Genomic DNA, 17,963 nt, shown 5'->3' with positions numbered 1-17,963 from the left:
TATTTGATGTCCACACACAAACATTCCAGGAGTGGTCACTGGGCAGCACTCAGGGCGAGATAATCAGGCTGATGTTTTCCTTTTTTGAAAAACTAGTTTATATTAACATATAGGAACATAAAAACAGGAGGAGACCATTCAACCCCTCGAGCCTGATCAACCATCACCTTATGCTGACCTGCACCTCAACTCCATTTATACTGTTGATCTATATCTCTTGAGGAGGTGAAATGGTGCCGAACACTGTGCAATCATCAGCAAAAATCCTCACTTCTGATCTTATGGCAGAGGAAGGTCATTAATGAAGCAGTGAAGATGGTTGGGACTAGGACCTGAAGAAGTCCTGCAGCGATGTCCTGGGACTGAGATGTTTGACCTCCATCAACCACAACCAGCTTCCTTTGCGCTAGGTGTGAATTAATCAGTGCAAACTTTTCCTGCTGATTCTCATTGACTTTTGCTAGGGCTCCTTGATGTAATACATGGCCAAATGCTCCCTTGATGTCAAGGGCAGTCACTATCACCTCACCTCTTGAGTTCAGCCCTTTTGTCCATGTTTGGACCAAGGCTGTAATGAGGCCAGGAGCAAAGTGGCCCCAGTGGAACCCAAACTCAGGGTTAATGAGCAGATAATTGCTTTGTAAATGCTGCTTGATAGCAACGTCAAAGATACCTTCATTCGCTTTGCTGATGATCGAGGGTAGACTAATTAAGCAATAATTGGCCGGGTTGGATCGTCCTGCTTTTTGTGGACAGGATATACCTGTGCAATTTTCCACATTGGTGTGTGAGGTCAGTGTTGTAACTGTACTGAAACAGGTTGGTTAGGGGTGCAGCAAGTTCTGAAGCACATCTTCAGTACTACTGCTGGAATGTAGGACCAGCATCCTTTGCAGTATCCAGAGCCTTCAGCTGTTTCTTGATATTACGTGGAATGAATTGAATTGGCTGAAGACTGGCATCTGTGACGCTGGGAACCTCTGGAGGAGGCTCAGCTGTATCATCCACTCAACACTTCTGGCTGAAGGTGGTTGTCAATGCTTCATTCTTGACTTTTTGCTCTGATGTGCTGGGCTCCCCCATCATTAAAGATGGAGATTTTTGTGCAGCTTCCTCTTCCGGTTAGTTGGTTAATTGTCCACCTGCATTCACAACTGGATGTGGCATGACTGCAGAGCTTTGATCTTATCTGTTGGTTATGGGATCGCTTAGCGCTGTCTATCACATGCTGCTTCCGCTGTTTGGCACAAGTGTTCTGGCTTCACCAGGTTGACACCTCAATTTTAGGTATGCCTGGTGCTGCATTCTCTTCTATACTCTTCACTGAACCATACCTTATCAAGTAGTCAGCATCTTCAGGAGTAAATTGCAAAATATTAGCTGGAAAGATGAAGATTTATCTTTGTTTTCACTGGCAGTTTAAACCTATTTTTGTTTGCTTGTTCTGTTGTGGCTTACTGCAGTGGAGACAGCCATATATCAGATGTTTCCTATTGAGCTAGTAAACAACTTAGCTTTTGCCAAATTCACAACACAGAATATCTTTCCATTCCTTTTTCTTTTGTTAATGCTATTCTTAAAGAGTGACTTATGTCATGTATTGTTCCCTCAGCAGGGAGGATTGGTATAACTGATGTTAGCGCCATGACTCAGGAGTATTACTCTTGGCCTCACCTCTGGCCCAGCTAAGATTATCCAAAACAAAAACAAAAACAGAATTACCTGGAAAAACTCAGCAGGTCTGGCAGCATCAGCGGAGAAGAAAAGAGTTGACATTTCGAGTCCTCATGACCCTTCGACAGATTATCCAACGCAGCCAAAAGCTGTCGCTGTCGCTCTGATAAGAGTGTCAGTAACCATGGGGATTCAAACTCTCATCTGCATCTTATTATGTGCCAGGTTTCAATATCATACGTATATTTTGCTCAGTAATACAATGCTTTATGAATAATTTCTCCAAGAAATCCTAAAATATTGGATTTCCAATATAAGATCAAATTTTTCAGAAATAACTTGAAAATGGTATGAAACCTTGAAGTGATCTAAACACTTAGTTCGCATATATATGAGTCACAGGTTTAGGGCTAAATCTTGTGCTGGTGGGGGATCTTGGCCCCTGGCTCAAGAGCCGGTGAAACCCATGCTTCGTAGCTTCCAAGGAAGGCCCGGCAGTGAGCCTTTACCCAAAATCAAGGCTTTGGGGGGGGGGGGGGGGGGTGTCCCACTTACCGGGGGGGGGGGGGGGTGTCCCACTTACCAAGAGTTGCTGGCCAATCAGAGGCTGGCAGCTCTTTTGAATGGTAGCACCAGCAGAACAGTGATGACTGCTGCCAGAACAACAACCACCGAGGCACTCAGGATCCAGGCCACAGGTAACTGATGACGGGTTTGGCTCTCAGCAGTCCCCTGTCATTTCCCAATGTTGGGTCTATTGATTAAGCATTGAGTGCCTTTAAACGAGGGGACCTTCCCCAGACACCCCTGGAACCCCACCACCAAAATCAACAAGCAAAAATGCCAGGATTCGCTTGTCATATATATGTGTTAATACCAGCTGCAGTAGGATGAAGTCCTTTAAGTGGCCATTAATTGGTCACTTAAGAGCCTCAATTGGCAGCAGGCAGGAAAACCATTCACAGAGCCACCCCAGCACCTTCCCGTCTGATTAAATGTGCCCCTGCCCTTAAAGTCAACTTTTCAACTTCATTGAGGTAACAAGCAGAATCCCTCCATAGATGTTGGTGTCTTCTAAGCAAAAAATAGCTTTACTTTAAAGAATGGCATGCATTGTGTCTGTGCCAATGAGCTGTTCTAATTTACATCTTACCAAGTCTGCTGATTAAATTAGAATTATTAAATGATCGAAACTTTAAAAAATGATTTGCTGATGCTTATTTCTGGAAATGTTCAATTTGCTGTCTGTTGACGTGCAATGGTTCTCCTATTGAGCATGTTGGCGGTTTACACTTCAACTAAAAGTAAGAAGTAATACATTGGAATTTTAATTATAACAACTGATTGAAACAGGAGAAATCTTCGTCAAATGCAGGTTGAGCTGTCACTGCATGAGGATTAAAACATCATTATAACAGCTTATTTTATTTGTCAGGACTTTGAAATATAAACACAAAGGCTAGCATTTTATGACAGCAATTCATCCTCAGTCTGCAACATTTCAAGAAGTGGAGTCAGCATCCTGCATGAGCAAAAAGCACACTTACTCTCAATGGGGTCCTGTAATGCTGGATGCAGCAATGCCCTCGGAGTACCATGATAGAGACTCAATCTGGAGCTTTCGGAAAAGGAAAAAAGAACCTGTTAACTTTTTTATTTTATTAGATCAAGCAGCAGCTATAGGGTATAGCTTTATTAAACTTGTATTGAAAAGAACGTGATGAAATAAACTCCAATTCCAGATGGCATTGATAAATGCTCCAAGACAATAGCCAACCATGGCAGGGTCCAAAATCTGGTATTAAAGAACGTTGAAATAGACCTGTAACTACATGGAAGCTGTAAGCCATCATGAACATGGCAATAAGGGCAATACAAAGAGGTGACAAATGCCATATTTCCCACAGGAATACAAGGATTAAATCATATCGACTCAATCTGGATTAGCTGACTTTTTCACTCTTGCCTTGAAGGCACAATAGATTAATATATGATGGTGAAATGGTGGAGTCTTCAATGTTCCTGTCGGCCTATTTTCCACAATCTGCCTGCCAATTTCAAGTCAATTTCATACGCTGGGGGGATGGGGAATGCAGAGGGTACCTCCTTTACTGGACAGGTTTAGGAATGCAGTTATGCTGAAAGGATTTCTGAGGAAAAAGTGGCCAATTTAATGCTATCATCAGTAAATAACCTGAATATTACAAAGAAGGTCGCTCTGTATCTTGTTACATTATTAAAAAATATTCATCAAAAATAATTCAAAAGTAAACAATAGCTTAATGAAATATGCTGTGGACTGCAGTTTCAAAATTTAACAAACAGGTTTTTATCAATAATGCAAAACAAGTTTACTAAAGACGCCAAATGTGTATTTGTCATTTGCTGCTAAAAGTGACATCTCATGCAGTTTTCACTATTCAGCTTATTCTCCCTGTTGAGTTCTATGCGAGCACTTGACAATCACATCTCCACTAAATTAGGTGAAAGAGGCCATTTGTAAGACATCAGCAAATCATCCAATAGTTACTGTGAGCACGGTCAATAAAGTGAGACAGATTTAACAGTTAACAAATACAGTCTACACGGAGCATTTTGAAATGGCAATGCTTTGGCAACGAGAGAGAGGAATAATTTATGAGAAACCAGGAAGGTTGAACTCTATTGCTGATGAGATCAGCTTTTTAGCATTCAGGCCAGAGAATTACTAGATAGCTTGAGGCCATATTTTAAATAAATCAAAACGGATAAATTGACTTCAGTGTACGAAGTAACAGATCAAAGTTAACTACTGATGTAAATCAGCAATAACCAACCTTACTTATGTCAAGTCATAGATTCTTTTATTAAAATTCTAATACTCAAAAGTTCTAATGAACTATATATATTTAAATGGTGCTGTAAAATTGATACTGGTGCAATGTGTTTTATTCCATTGAAGACACGATTTGCATTTAATTCTTGCTCCTTGCACTGCCTTCTCAATCTATGCTGTAATTAGATGGGACAGAAGAAGGAGGAAGCATATATCAAGCATATATATAAGCAGCATTTGTGCAGTCAGGTTCTGAGCCTGGTCTTTCAGGGCATAGATACCATCAAGTTACAAAATTTATGCTACAAGTGGAGGTATTGAAAGTATCCTATCTGACATTTGGAATTTTGGTTTCCACAAAGTTAAATGCAGGAAGTGGCTTTGATGTGCACAATAACAATTCAAACAAGTTCAGGAGAAAATCAACACATTGTTACAGACAGGAGGGGGAGGTTTCATTTAAACAGCACTAATTTCTCCTCTCACCACCTATCCGTAAACAGAAAGGTGGTTCGATTTGTTTCCCTCTAGAGGAGACTAAGATTTCGCACTATTTATTTTTATAAAATAGATACAGATATCATCATCATGGTTATTTCTAAAACTTTTAAAATTGGACAAAGACCTTTTAAAATGGCTGAAGCTATGTCTGTTCTGTGGCCCTCAAACAGAGGGAGCTTTCTGGCAGTACCAGGGAAACTCACACCTTGTTATAACTTAAGAGGCATGAATGACACTCCTGTGGGCTGCACAGAGAACTTTACAAAGGCTATCTACGTTTCATAAACCAGGTTTGCCAACCGGAGTTTGTTCATCTGCTAAGACAGAGCGCCCTACAACCTTTCAATTCTTAATGATTGAGGCATCCCACAACTTCAGGGACCCAGATGAAGGATACACATCCTTTGGCAAGGCCAGAGTAGAGAGGTGGCGGCCATGTGACATGGATCTAGCTTGTGGAACCAGTAATATTGCCTGGTGAAACTGCAACGCTCAGTCTGCCAATTTACTATCTAACTAGGGGCAGCACAGAAAAGGGGCTCTGCCCAGGCTGAATATCTGGCCCTCATCTGGATTGCTACTGCTGGGAATTATGTACCATCACCTAGAAGACTGATTCATCTCTGCATGCTTATATCATCCTGTGAAGTCAACACCACCGGAAAAGTGAATTATCCAGTGTCAGTTTTCAACCCACCGACCTGCATGAAGGAATATCTCATTGGACTTTGATTCTGGACTCTGGAACCCACGTGAACCAATATTTATTTTCTCTGTGGCCTCTGCACTGTAAATCTTTTGTTTCTCTGTCCTTCTTTTCTGCATCCTTCCTGCGTTTTGAGTGTGTGCAAAGAAATTAACCCTTTGAGTTCATCCCATCATGAGTTTGCTGTAGATTATTAATAGAAATTGGATTACACCAAAACTGAAAGGTTGGGAAATACACCACCGCTTAATCAGGGGAAGCAAATCAAAAAACCTTTCTTTCTGTTCATGGGCAGGTGGCGAGAGAAGAAATTAGTGCTGTTTAAATTAACCCCCCTCCTGTCCATAACACTCCTTATAAGCAGTGGTCTATTTCCCAGCCCCTTGGTTTTTCTGTGATCCAATTTTCTAGTAGTAACTCAACAGCAAGCTCAAGATAGGATCAATGCAAAGGGTTAGTTTATCTGCACACACTCAAAATGCAGGGAGAGTGTTGCAACATCGCCTCCACACTCAAACAATAAAGAGGAGAGAGAAAAGAAGGATTTACAGTACAGAGACCAGAGAGAAAATAACTATTGGTCCACGTGGGATCCACAGTCCAGAATTAACGTCCAATGAGGTATTCCTTCACGCAGGTCGTTGGGTTGAAAACCGACACTGGATAACTCACTTTTCTGGTGGTGTTGATTTCACATGATGAGATGGGCATGCAGAGATAAATCATTCTTGTAGGCGATGGTACAGAATTTCCAGCAGAAGCAGTATAGATGGGGCCAGATGTCCAATCTGAGCCAGAGCTCCTTGTCTGTAAGGCTGCTAATCAGATGGTAAAAAAGCAGACTGAGACTTTGCATTTAGCAAGGCAATATTACTAATTCCACAAGCCAGAGACCCATATCACAGTACTCTCACCTCTCCACGCTGTCTTTGATAAAGGACGTATGTCTCTCGTCCAGGTCCCCAAGATTGTTAAATGCCTCAACCATTAAGAACTGAAAGGAAGATTTTGGGGTCCTTTGTCTTAGGAGACGAGCAGACTCCTGTTGGCCAGCCTAGGTTATGAAATGCAGATGGCCTTTGTATAGCTCTCTTCGAATTTGGTCTATGCAGCCCACAGGGGTTCAGTCATTAGTGGCTCCTCAGGGTTAATGATGCACGAATTTCCCCGATACTACCTGGTAGTTTCTTTTGTTCAGGGTCATAGATTCAGCTATTTTAGGTCTTTGTCCAGTTTGAAATTTTCAGAGATAGCAATAAGCAAAACTCTATATTTTTTATAAAATAAATATAGGGTGAGGTCTTAGTCCCTCACAACTTCCATTTTAGTAGCTTCCTTAATGGCCTTCTGCATAAAAAAGGACCATCTAGTGTAATACTGGACCCTACAGACCAGAAGATTCCAGCTGGGCTGAGTTTCCAGACTTCAGCAGTTAGGATATTGCAATTAATTTAGTGCTGTAAGCTCAGGGAGATGAGAAAAAGGCAGCTTTTATTCCTGATTGCTATCCAAATGTCCCCAGTAGGAAGCACACATGCGAGTGTCAGGCAAGAACAGGATTGGGTTCAGCCATGTTGCCCATCAAGCTCAAACAGCCTAATTCCCACTGTCTAACCACTTTTGAAACAGAGCAGTTTAATTGATGACCTCATAAAGGTTTTCAGAATTATGAAAAACTTTAAGGGTAGACAGTATAAGATAATTTCCATTGGTTCATAGATTGTAAACAACGGTCTTAGATTGAAGGATATTGCTCAAAAAGGCAAGGGGGAAGAGAGATTTTTCACATATCAGTTATTAGTCAAGTGACATGTGAAGATGGATTTTTAAAAAACTTTTGGGAATATGGTTCTGTAAAGGTGTGTGTGTATGTGTATGCGTGTATGTATATGCATGTATGTGTGCATGCGTCCACGATTAAACTGGGGGAAGGTTAGTAAAGACAGCTTGTCTGTGGGAACTGAGACATGAAAGGTAAAGATATTAGATGCATGCATTTGTAATGAGCAACTATGGTAAAGTGGATTTACAAGTAAATAGGTTAGGTTTAGAAATTTGCATTAAGAGATAGATAGAGACTTGGCTTTTAAGCTGCTAAATTTCAACAGGGAGTAAGGGACTTTTACAACTTGCAAAGGTTTCATAAGGAAACAAGGGGAGATTGTTAAATTTTATTTGACCAAAAACCGGGAGGGGGGGGACGGCGCAAAAGGAAAACATGAAAGATTTTTATATTTTGGAAATGTTAAGTTCAAAGAGGTGCTGAGGGCAATGAACGGAATCAAAGATGAAAGGGAAAAATGTTATTTTAGGAAAGATGTTGAGCCGAATTGCTAGCTGTGTGGGGGAGATATCCTGGGACCAGCTTTGCACTGAGAGGTGCAAAATCTGAAGCAGACATCCAGAAATCAAGAAAGTCTTTGTTTTCTGAAAGCAGTCTTGTTTCTGAGTATTCTTGGATTTCTACAGCAGAGTGGAAGAGAGCAAGAAGTCATGTGGTATACCTTTACTAAAGTGACATCAGTTCTGCCTTGAGTAATATTACGATTTTGAGAGTTAAAATTCTATAAGGGAATATTGCCAGGAAGGTGTTTACTTGTGTCTTCTGACCAAGTGGGTCCTTTTGGGGAGGTTTTGTCAGATTGTTTTAACTGTGTAACTTCAATCTTGTGTGCTTAATTTTTCTTTTCTTCTTGTTAATAAATCCTTCATTTCTAAAATCCCAAAAGTGTTACTGAGATTCAACGCTCCTGGGGTCAGTAGGGTTCTCCTCATTTTCAGAATACAAAAAAAAAGGCTATAATCAGTAAGACAAGTTTCCATCTGGGGTTTGGCTTGCTCAGCAAATAACATCTGCTGTGGTTGTAATAGGTGTTATACTGCAAATGACTTTTGGGGCAGAGACTATGGGCAGAATTTTCTCGTTGGCATGCAGGGGTGGGCCCTGCACGCACGCGCGTAAAGTGATGCGCGGAGACGTCAGACAAGCATCCCGATGCCACCATGCACCATCATGACATTTCGTTGGGCGGGCATGTGATGCTCTCCAATGCGTGCCCACCATTAATTAACAGGCCACATAAGGCCCTTGACGCGCCAATCGACTGCGATTTTTCAGCACCTGTGCAATCTTCGGGTCAGCGCACGGGCGCAACGGGCAGGCAGGAAGGACACATTTGTTTTAACCTCACCCACGGGCAGGATGAGAGAGCTCAGTGGGGTCGCGAGTGTGCTCTGTCAAATATTGATGTTTCAAAGTTTCTGATACTTACCTGGGTGATCTGCAATACTTCAAAACGCATACCAGCTGCTTGGTCTGGACTCAACCTTCAGGTCAGCACTTTTTGGGATCTTTTTTGGACCGGCATGTTTCAGGAAGCCTTCCCTTAGCCTGGGAATGGGAGCTGAACTCTCCACTGGAGGCACCTCCGAGGAGGAGGAAGGGAAGGCTAGAAGGGGGAGGAGGTCAGGAGTGCACATTCAGCCTCCAGGGGAGCCACCTTTGGAAGTTCAGGAGCAGGCACAAGGGGTGCAGGGCCAAGAGGTAGCCCAAGGCAGAAAGAGCCACAGAAGATGCCATTATCCTGCTGCCAGGGTATACAGGCGGCAAAGCAGCTACCTCAATATGTCTGAGGTGCAGTGCTGGGACAGACTCCATCTCTCAAGGGAGACAGTCAACTATATCTGTCAGATGATTGGGCCTGAGATCTCAGCTAACTGTGTGGGTAGACACCCCAGGCCAATGGCCCTGAAGGTCACAGCTCCCCTCAACTTCTATGCCTCTGGCTCCTTCCAGGGCTTGGTGAGTGACCTTTGCGGTTTTCTCCCAATCAACTGTCCAGGCTTGTGTCAAGCAGGTTACAGATGCTCTGTTCAGGCGTGCATTGACCTTCATCCTCTACCATTGAGACCAGGCAAGCCAGACACAGCAAGCCAGAGGCTTCGCGGCCAATGCTGGCTTCCCCCATGTCAAGGGTGCAATAGACTGCACACATGTGGCCATCCAAGGTGCCAGCAGGTGAGCCCGGTGCCTTCGTCAACAGGAAGGGTTTCCACTCCATGGACGTGCAGATAATGTGTGATCATAGGATGATGATTCTTCAAGTCTGTGCAAGGTACCCAGGCAGCTCCCACAACACCTATATCCTCAGACACTCCGAGATGCCAGGGTTCTTCAGTGCTCCAGCCTGACTGGATGGATGGCTGCTGGGTGACAAGAGCTATCCCCTCAGAAGGTGGCTCATGATCCCTCTCTGCCATCCAAGAACAGAGGCTGAGCAGCGGTACAATAGGAGCCACGCCTCCACAAGGGCCGTGGTGGAGAGAGTCATCGGTCTTCTCAAGAAGCACTTCTGATGCCTGGACCACTCAGGGGGCATACTCCAGACCCCACTAGATCTTGTGTCACTAATAGTGATTGCATGCTGTGCTCTCCACTATCTTGCGCTGGAAAGGACGATGAAGACGTAGACACACTGGCTGCGGCTGCACACGACGAGTCCAGCAGTGAGTCCGAGGATGAGTACGCACAGGGAAACACTAACTCGGGCATACTCCAGGGAGGCAGGGACACCCGGGAGGCTTTAATCCAATGAACCTTCAGCTAGCATACCACATATGGACCTCCAGGACAAGCCTGGGCTGTATGCTCCATATTTGAGATCTAAGTGCAAAATCTGCCTGGTTAGGAACATTAACCAAAGCCCTTGTTAATAAAGCTAAATGTCCCACAAAGCACACATTACATTATTGGAAATCATACACCTGCAGAACAAAAGAGGCAACCTCAGCCACGGTGACATGTCTGAATTTATTTTTACAACCAAAGAAACTTAATGAAACAAAATAAAAAAGGTGTTAAAAATCACACCAACTGATAAAACCTCATTGCGGGCCAACACAAAAGCATCAGTATTAAACCCGTGGTGTGCCTAAGGTCCCTTATGTTTACATTTTCAGGTGCTACATCTTGATGCTGACCCTTCGTTGGAAGTGGCATCTGAGACAGCCTGCTCACACTGCTGTCCTGTTGGCCTCGATCTTGGCAGTCGTCCTCTGGCCAGTGGAGCCTGTGCTGGGCCCGCCTGGGAGGGAGCTGCCAGTTCCACAGCTGGCATCTCCACAGTCATCGCAACCTCATTGGATGCAAAGGTCACTGGCAGAGGAGCGGAGGAGCTGCCGCTCTCATCTGGAGCCTGCTGAGACGATAGGCAGCTGTTGCACCGATGTGAGGTCGCTTCAGACCTCCCTGCTCACCATGGATGGATGGGCACCAAGCTGGGAAACTTAGGGCCCAGACCATCTCCCACACTGGCACTGACCAGCTGAGGTCAATGCCGATGTGAGGGCTTGCTGGTCTGAGCGCATCCACAGGAAGACCTGATGCGTCTCCTGGAGGAGCCTCTCATGAGAGTCGCCACTCTCTCCATGGAGGACGCTTCATGCTTCAGCTCATTGCTTCAACGATAGTTCAGGCAGACTCCTCGGACATCAAGCATAGCCTCAAGTATCTCCCCCAGATACTCCTGCACACCCAGCCGCATTTCCTGTGCTTGCTGCGTCGCGGATGACTCCAGAGGCACATCATCAGGCACCGACTGAGCACGTGCCTGATCCCCTGCAGTCCTCTGACTGCTGGCGCCATGAGCACTCTCTGTCTCTGCCAGTTCCACCAGCGACTGTGACGTGCCCTCACCGCTGTGCCCTGGGACTCTGGCCGATGTTCTAATTCCCACTGAGATGCTAGTATCTGCGCTGATGCCTGCCTGGCAGAGATGGTGTGACTTTGGTGGGACTTCAGGGCCCTCAGGTGTGAGAGGGGGCCTCTGCTGCTCCTCCTCCTGGCCCTGTTCCACTGATGCTGAAAGGAAGAACAAGGGCAATGGATCAGTTAACGCGGAGACAATATCAATGTGTATCCCTGTCCCCCGGATCATTATGCGCTCATCCTTCCATAAGCAATGGTCAAGCCATGTTGCAAACTTCAATCACTGAACATTCAGCGCTGCCATGGCTGCTGAGAGAACAATGGTGACCTCACTGCTGGGCAAACAAACATGCCCGTTGCACCCCAGCCTCACCGACACCTGGGTGGGCCTGGGTGCATGGCGCCTCTCCAGATCTAGGGCCTCCTGCTCGAAAAGGCTGAGAATCGCTAACTGTGCCAACCCGCTGCCAGTCCTCACCCGCTCGGTGGCATTATGTGCACTCTTCTCCTGAAAAGGAGAGAAGAGCATTGATTAGTGCTACGTGCACCTGGATTCTCTTCGCGGACGACCCACCCCAACCAGAGTGGAACATTGCAGGGCTCCAGTGTCTTCTCACCCCGCTGCTGTTGAACACTCACAAAAAGATGCTAGGTCTGTCCCACCTCCCCACCCCCTTGGCCAAATGCTGCCTAGGTCACATCAGGCATCACATGTTCTAACCTTCCATAGCAAGGTGGCACAAGCACATGGAGCGCAGAGGGCAGCAAATCGATCGGTGCTATGCCCGCATTGAAGCTCCCCTCCCAGCATGTCATCACCCTGACTTAGACATATCCTGGAGTTCCAGCTCTACGCCTAGGTGCAGCTCCTCCAGGTTGCCCCCAAAACAGTCATGTGGGTCTCAGTGTACCACTTGCTGCGGGGGCAGAACCCATCTCTTCACCACCATCTCAGGGTGACCTCGGCACGGGCAATATCTGCTGGCCCACCCAGCAAAGGACACATGCCGTCAATGATTCAATGCAGTTACTACACTCAGACTTTGGGCGGGGGTGGGGAGGGGGGGGCACCAGGGGGGAAAGCCTACCTGCTGGGTTAAGTGACCTATGCCAACATGATACTCATCCTTCCTGAGTGCAACAGGTTGAAGCGCTTGTGACACTGAACCCAGGTGCAATGCACTGCACCACGTCATGGGAGCTCACCACGTCCGCCACCTCCTCCCAGGCATGTTTGGTCATGTGGGGGGACTTCCTCCTCCTGTCCTTAGGTACCTAGACCTCTTGCCATGCTGCCACCTCCTTGAGGAGGGCAGCAAGGCAATCATCGGAAAAACGAGGGGCACGGTGACCCCTGCCCTACCCTCCTGTTTGGCCTGCTCACCAGCAGTGTTCTGAAGAGCCCTTCCACTGGGCATAATTCGCAGCCTTGAAAAGGCTGCAGCAATATTTTAAAACAAGCCGCTGGGTCACCATTGGACCCAGCAGTCATTGCAGACCCACCACCACCTGCCCACGCCCGCTGTCCTCGGGAGCCGCGATTCACGGGCCAAATAAAGTCCGCCCACATAAAATGGCAGAGCGGACCCGATCTTGGGTGGCAATCGTGTCCACCCCTGCCCACTCCCACTCCGCCACCACCCCCCCCCACCTGCTCCCACTCCCCCGCCCCCTCCCCCCCACCTCCTACCACTCCGCCACCCACCCCTCCCTCCCACCCCACACCCCCAACCAGCCAGAAAATGCAGCCCTATGAGTGGAATTTTCCATGCCCATTGGCGACAGGTGTGGTAGATGGCATGAGAGGACAATATAGCAAGGTGGCCAAAAATCGGTTCCATGATACCGTGAAACCAGTGTGAAATTGTCCGCTCTGCCTGTCAATGACAAGCCGTGTTTCACATCATCGGATTTCTGGAACTTCATTATAATAAATCTGCATATCATTATAAGCCCAGCTCGCTAGAATCATCCTCCCCACGCTGGATCATCAGAGCACGTCGGCGTGATTGCGCGCCAACGTGTTTTACACCTGTACATAGGCGACGTGCACCTGGCGAGCTGCACTTCCTCAGTACTTTGAGATTTGTTTGCCTACCTTGCTTCAGGCAACACTCACGGTCATCAGTGCCAGGCTTCACAGGCAGCACCACATCATTTTTAGGGGGGCTCACGGACAAGTATCTACCTACCAGACCAGCCATAAGGCGAGGGTGGCTTTTCAACGGCTACAGGGCTAAGGCTCGCTTGGGGAAGGGGAAGAAGTGGCCTCAGGCAAGGAAAGAGACGGCAGGACGTGGGTTGTACTGGGGAAAGGGGGTATCCCAGGATGTATGAGGGCACAAATTGATCTGTGCAAGTAGCTTGAAGATAATGAGGCTGAGGGGGCAGCCTCCAGAGGAGATGAGGTCAGATGGAGATGTGAGGTTTTGAGTGAGAGAGTGAGTAGTGATGTCCATTGAGCTGGCAGTGAGTGAGATGCAAGTGAATGTGTGATGGGCTTGAGAGTGTGAATTTAGAATGAGGAGATAGTTACCTTACCCTGGCGGCACGGATGAGATCATTCATCCTCTTTCTACATTGGATGGCCAACTTCATCTGGGCACCATTGGCACTGATCACCACTGCCATCGTCTACCAAGCGGGAGCAGCAAGATTGCTGGACCTCCTGCGGCCAAAGGAGGGGTAGAAGACATCATTGAGGGCCTCCACGGCGTCCAAAAGATGTTCCAGGGACGAGCCACTGAATCGGGAGGGCTACAGTCTTCTTGCCATTCGGGACCATGTCTTCTGTGCAACAGTCCTGGGCTGGAAGCTTAGAGTTGTGTCAGGACTGCACTTTAAATCTGGCACCCAGCATGAGGAAATGGTGAGGTAATGGCATGGTGGGCAATTAAGAGCCCACCCGCCATCGAAACAGTGTATTAACCCAGGAATACATGATTAATAAGATGGGATTGGGACGATACACTGTGAAAAGTTGCCATTGCAGCCGGCGGATAAAAGTTTCTTTTTCCCGCCTGCTGCCGCACTTAGTACAAATCTGGGATGATTCCACCCTATAGCATTGTTTAAACAGGAATTAGATAACTATTTAGAAAGAGTGGACGTAAAGAATTATGGGGGAAAAGGCAGGGAGATGGAATGAAAGCACATGGACATGGTTTTCCATCGACCCACACAGCATCCAACAAATTCCCTCTGATTCACTTAATAGACAGGAAGGTCACAGACTGATGAAGGCACAATTGGAAAACCCCCAGCCAAAAGCTCCATTTGAACAGCTGACACTTCACAGGGGTGATGGGTGGAATGACCTACTTCTGTACTGTGAATTTTACGACCCTATGAGGAAGCACATCCCAGCAATTCTCAGCATCTTAAGGAATGGAGGGAGGAATGGAGGGAAAAATCCATTATAGAATGATTAAACTTGGTCATAACTTGCCAATGCAAGTGCGAAAGTAATTTATTTTTTTATAAATTGAAGAGACTCCAGTAATCAGGTGTATTATACTATCATCTGTGAATTAGCAAATGGTATAATTTAATGGTTAACAGTGATTTGTGACGTTCAGTGTTTTTTGTAAATTCAGCCAGTTTTACGACATAATGATGCTGCTGTTATAGTTTATAGCTACCCCTGCCAGGAGACCTGCTGTCATGGTATGTCAACTCTTGTCAGTCTTGCGCCATCCTCAAACATCCACTGGAGCTTGTCTGCAATCGCTCTGACATCCATCATCCAACTACGCCTAGGTCGACCTTCTTTCTGCTGCCCTCCATTTTGCCCTCTAGAAGGGATCCCTGAAGCTTTTCAGCTCTGATCAAATGGCCAAAATACTGACATTTTCTTTTCTGGATGTCAGGTTTTTGAGTTCTTTTTGCTCTTGTGATTTCAAGCACCTCTTCATTGCCTTACGGTTTGTATATGGAATTTCTAGCATACATCTTAGTAGCCACATTTCAAAGGACTCTATTATTCCCACAGATCTTTATTTATTGTCCAGACTTCTAAGGCAAACAGGAAAATGATTGAATGTAGCACCTTATAAGTTTGTTCCTTCTTACATTTCAAAAGCACTTAATTGGCTGTTAAGCACTCTGAGGTGACTCGAAGTCTCAAAAGGCCCCAATATAAATGCAAGTTCCTTTTCCTCTTTTATTAAAGATTGTATTTCCAGTCTGAATGTTCAGAGACACCTGGCCGGATCACCACCAAATAAACGTGGTTCAAGAAAATGACTCACCAACACCTTCTCGAGGGCAATTAGGGATGGGTAATAAACTCTGGCCTTGCCAACAACATCAACATCCCATGAACAAATTAAAAATGCGCTCTGAATACCAGTGCACAAAAGAACATACATCCAACCTTTAAAAAAACATCACTTTTTTTAAAAAACCATGGGGTTTTTTTGTATATTTAAAATGTTCATAACAACAGAGCGAGAATTGGTTTGGAGGATTTACTGAGTTTGACAAGTTAAGTAAGATATGACCGAACATCATGGCAGATTCAGTCATTAACCTGGAGTGCTTTAGATTCAACTGTAAGTATTACTTCAGCTCCCACACAACTTCCCTGATAAAGCCTGCAGCATTCGATATGATTTTTTTCTTGGGAATCACCGGAAAGGCAAAAAGCAATTGGTACAAACCACAAGTACATCCCTTGATTTAAAGTCGGCTGAGAACTCCAGTTCCCAGCAAGCCTTGGGCCTTTCCATGCATGTGCCGGCCAGGAAATGGTCACACATGCGCAGTTCATGTCTTCAGGCTGTGGACCAGCCCAGCCCGCCTACACAGAAGCAAGGAAGTGAAACTGCACAAAACTGCAGGTCAGGTGACCTGAACCGGAGCACCTTTCCAGAGAAGGTGTCCCAGGGAAAAGGACACAGGGAGGAGAAGCGGGAGAGGTCCCAGAAGAAAGTCCCAGTTAAGGAACAGAGAGAGGGATCAGAAATAGGTCCCAATAAGTAAAGTTGAAGGAGAGCAACAGATAGATAGGCTCAGGATTAATGCCAGAGCTGCAAAGCGCAGACTTGAAGTGAAGCGGGCTTGAGAAAAGCCCTGAAGATCCAAGGAGGCAGCCTAAGGTTGGTAACTCCCCACTGCGGGGCCTTTGGAGCAGTGGTGATCTACTTAACATGGCCAAAGATCTAAAAGTGTGCTTGGAAGGTGAAGTTTGAATGTACTTGGAGATCCAGGGAAAAGGAATCTCAGAAGGTGAGATTGAAACTCTGGAGGTGGAGCCTTGTTAAAGCCGCCCGAGTAGAAGCAATGTTTGAAGAAAATTCCAAGGCAAGTTCTTCAAACGTGGAGGTTGGAAATCCTCGTAAGGAAGGCAAAGTTTCAGTGAGACTGGTTGGCTCACAATGTGGCAAACATCTACTGTGAATTTGTTCAGTGACTTTCCTCCATGGTTTCTAAAAAAAGTTAGGATCTATCAAAGTAATTTCACTCTGGGATCTGACTTGTCCAGTATTAACATCAGCTGAGATTGTAATACAACTAAAGCAATGTGTGTTATTTGTGTTGCTTTACTTTTAAAAAAAAATGATGATAATCTAAAACTTGATGCAAATTATTATTTGGCCAGATTTAATATCACATTTTGCATAAAGACACAATATGATTTATATCCTATACAGCTCCAGTATGTGTACAGAACAGGCAAGACAACAGGATTGACTTTACCTTCTAGTGTTCATCAGAAAGGAACAAAAGGCACTAAATCTGATGTGGGAATGTGACTCAGAGGCCAGGCAGATTTCAACAGCCATACCACATGTGAATCCCATTGGTAAACTTATCACTAATTTACTGTACAATGAAAAACATCAGCTGACCAGCAGTGAACCAGGAACAGCAGTGGCACAGAGGTCACCTACTGGTATCGGAAAAGGTTCACCAGCAACAGCATAGGATTTGGAGAGTGACAGGTGCTTACTGGACCACAATGATGGCGGGTGTACGAGCAGGCCTTAATCCAGGATAACAGAGCCTTGGCCTTTCCTTGTAGAGCCTGGAAGGTCACTCTTGCACCTCTGGGCTCTCTGCTACAACAACAATTTGCATTTACATAACACCTTTAACAAAGTGAAATGTCACAAAGGAAAGCTTTTTCTACCTTAGTGTTCCCGCTGGCTTCCCAATGGATTTACCTAGCAGAACAATATGGCAAGTACTCAGGAGTGAATTAAAATACTATCAGGGACCAATTGTGCATTATGGGACCCCAATGTGTATTTCTTAATGAGGCTCCCGCTGGAGTCTGATGAGAGGCTTATCCACCACCAAATTTGGCAGCATCAAATTCTCAGCTCAGGAGATGGGGTCACTCTAATTTAACTGTTCTCCTAACTATTTACATGGATCTCAACTACAATATAACAATGATAATTATAGATTACTGTAAACACAAGTATGCACACAATCGTGCTTCATGATAAAGGATAATAAAATGGACGTTTGTTAAAACAAACATGATGAATATTTAGTTCAGTCATCTTTGCTTCCACCTGTACAGCTTCATTCCTATTTCTGGTCACATAACA

The 17,963-nt window shown here is 45.4% G+C and overlaps 1 protein-coding gene across 2 annotated transcripts in view; it reads right to left on the bottom strand.

Moving 5' to 3' along the window:
• Window positions 1-17,963, bottom strand: part of nphp4 (nephronophthisis 4) — a 475,487-nt gene that overhangs the window by 356,558 nt on the left and 100,966 nt on the right. For both annotated transcript variants that reach the window (XR_005945404.1, XM_041207356.1), the window contains exon 4: window positions 3,222-3,292. Coding sequence is in view for 1 of the 2 variants with exons in the window: in XM_041207356.1 (XP_041063290.1) it covers window positions 3,222-3,292 (71 nt within the window). In the remaining variant the exon portion in view is untranslated. The remainder of the gene's footprint in view (window positions 1-3,221; window positions 3,293-17,963) is intronic.

Source organism: Carcharodon carcharias, chromosome 15 (assembly GCF_017639515.1).
Source record: "Carcharodon carcharias isolate sCarCar2 chromosome 15, sCarCar2.pri, whole genome shotgun sequence".
In the NCBI taxonomy this organism is placed as follows: domain Eukaryota; kingdom Metazoa; phylum Chordata; class Chondrichthyes; order Lamniformes; family Lamnidae; genus Carcharodon; species Carcharodon carcharias.
Note: the sequence above shows the minus strand (reverse complement) of the source record. Positions and strands in the feature narration are given on the sequence as shown.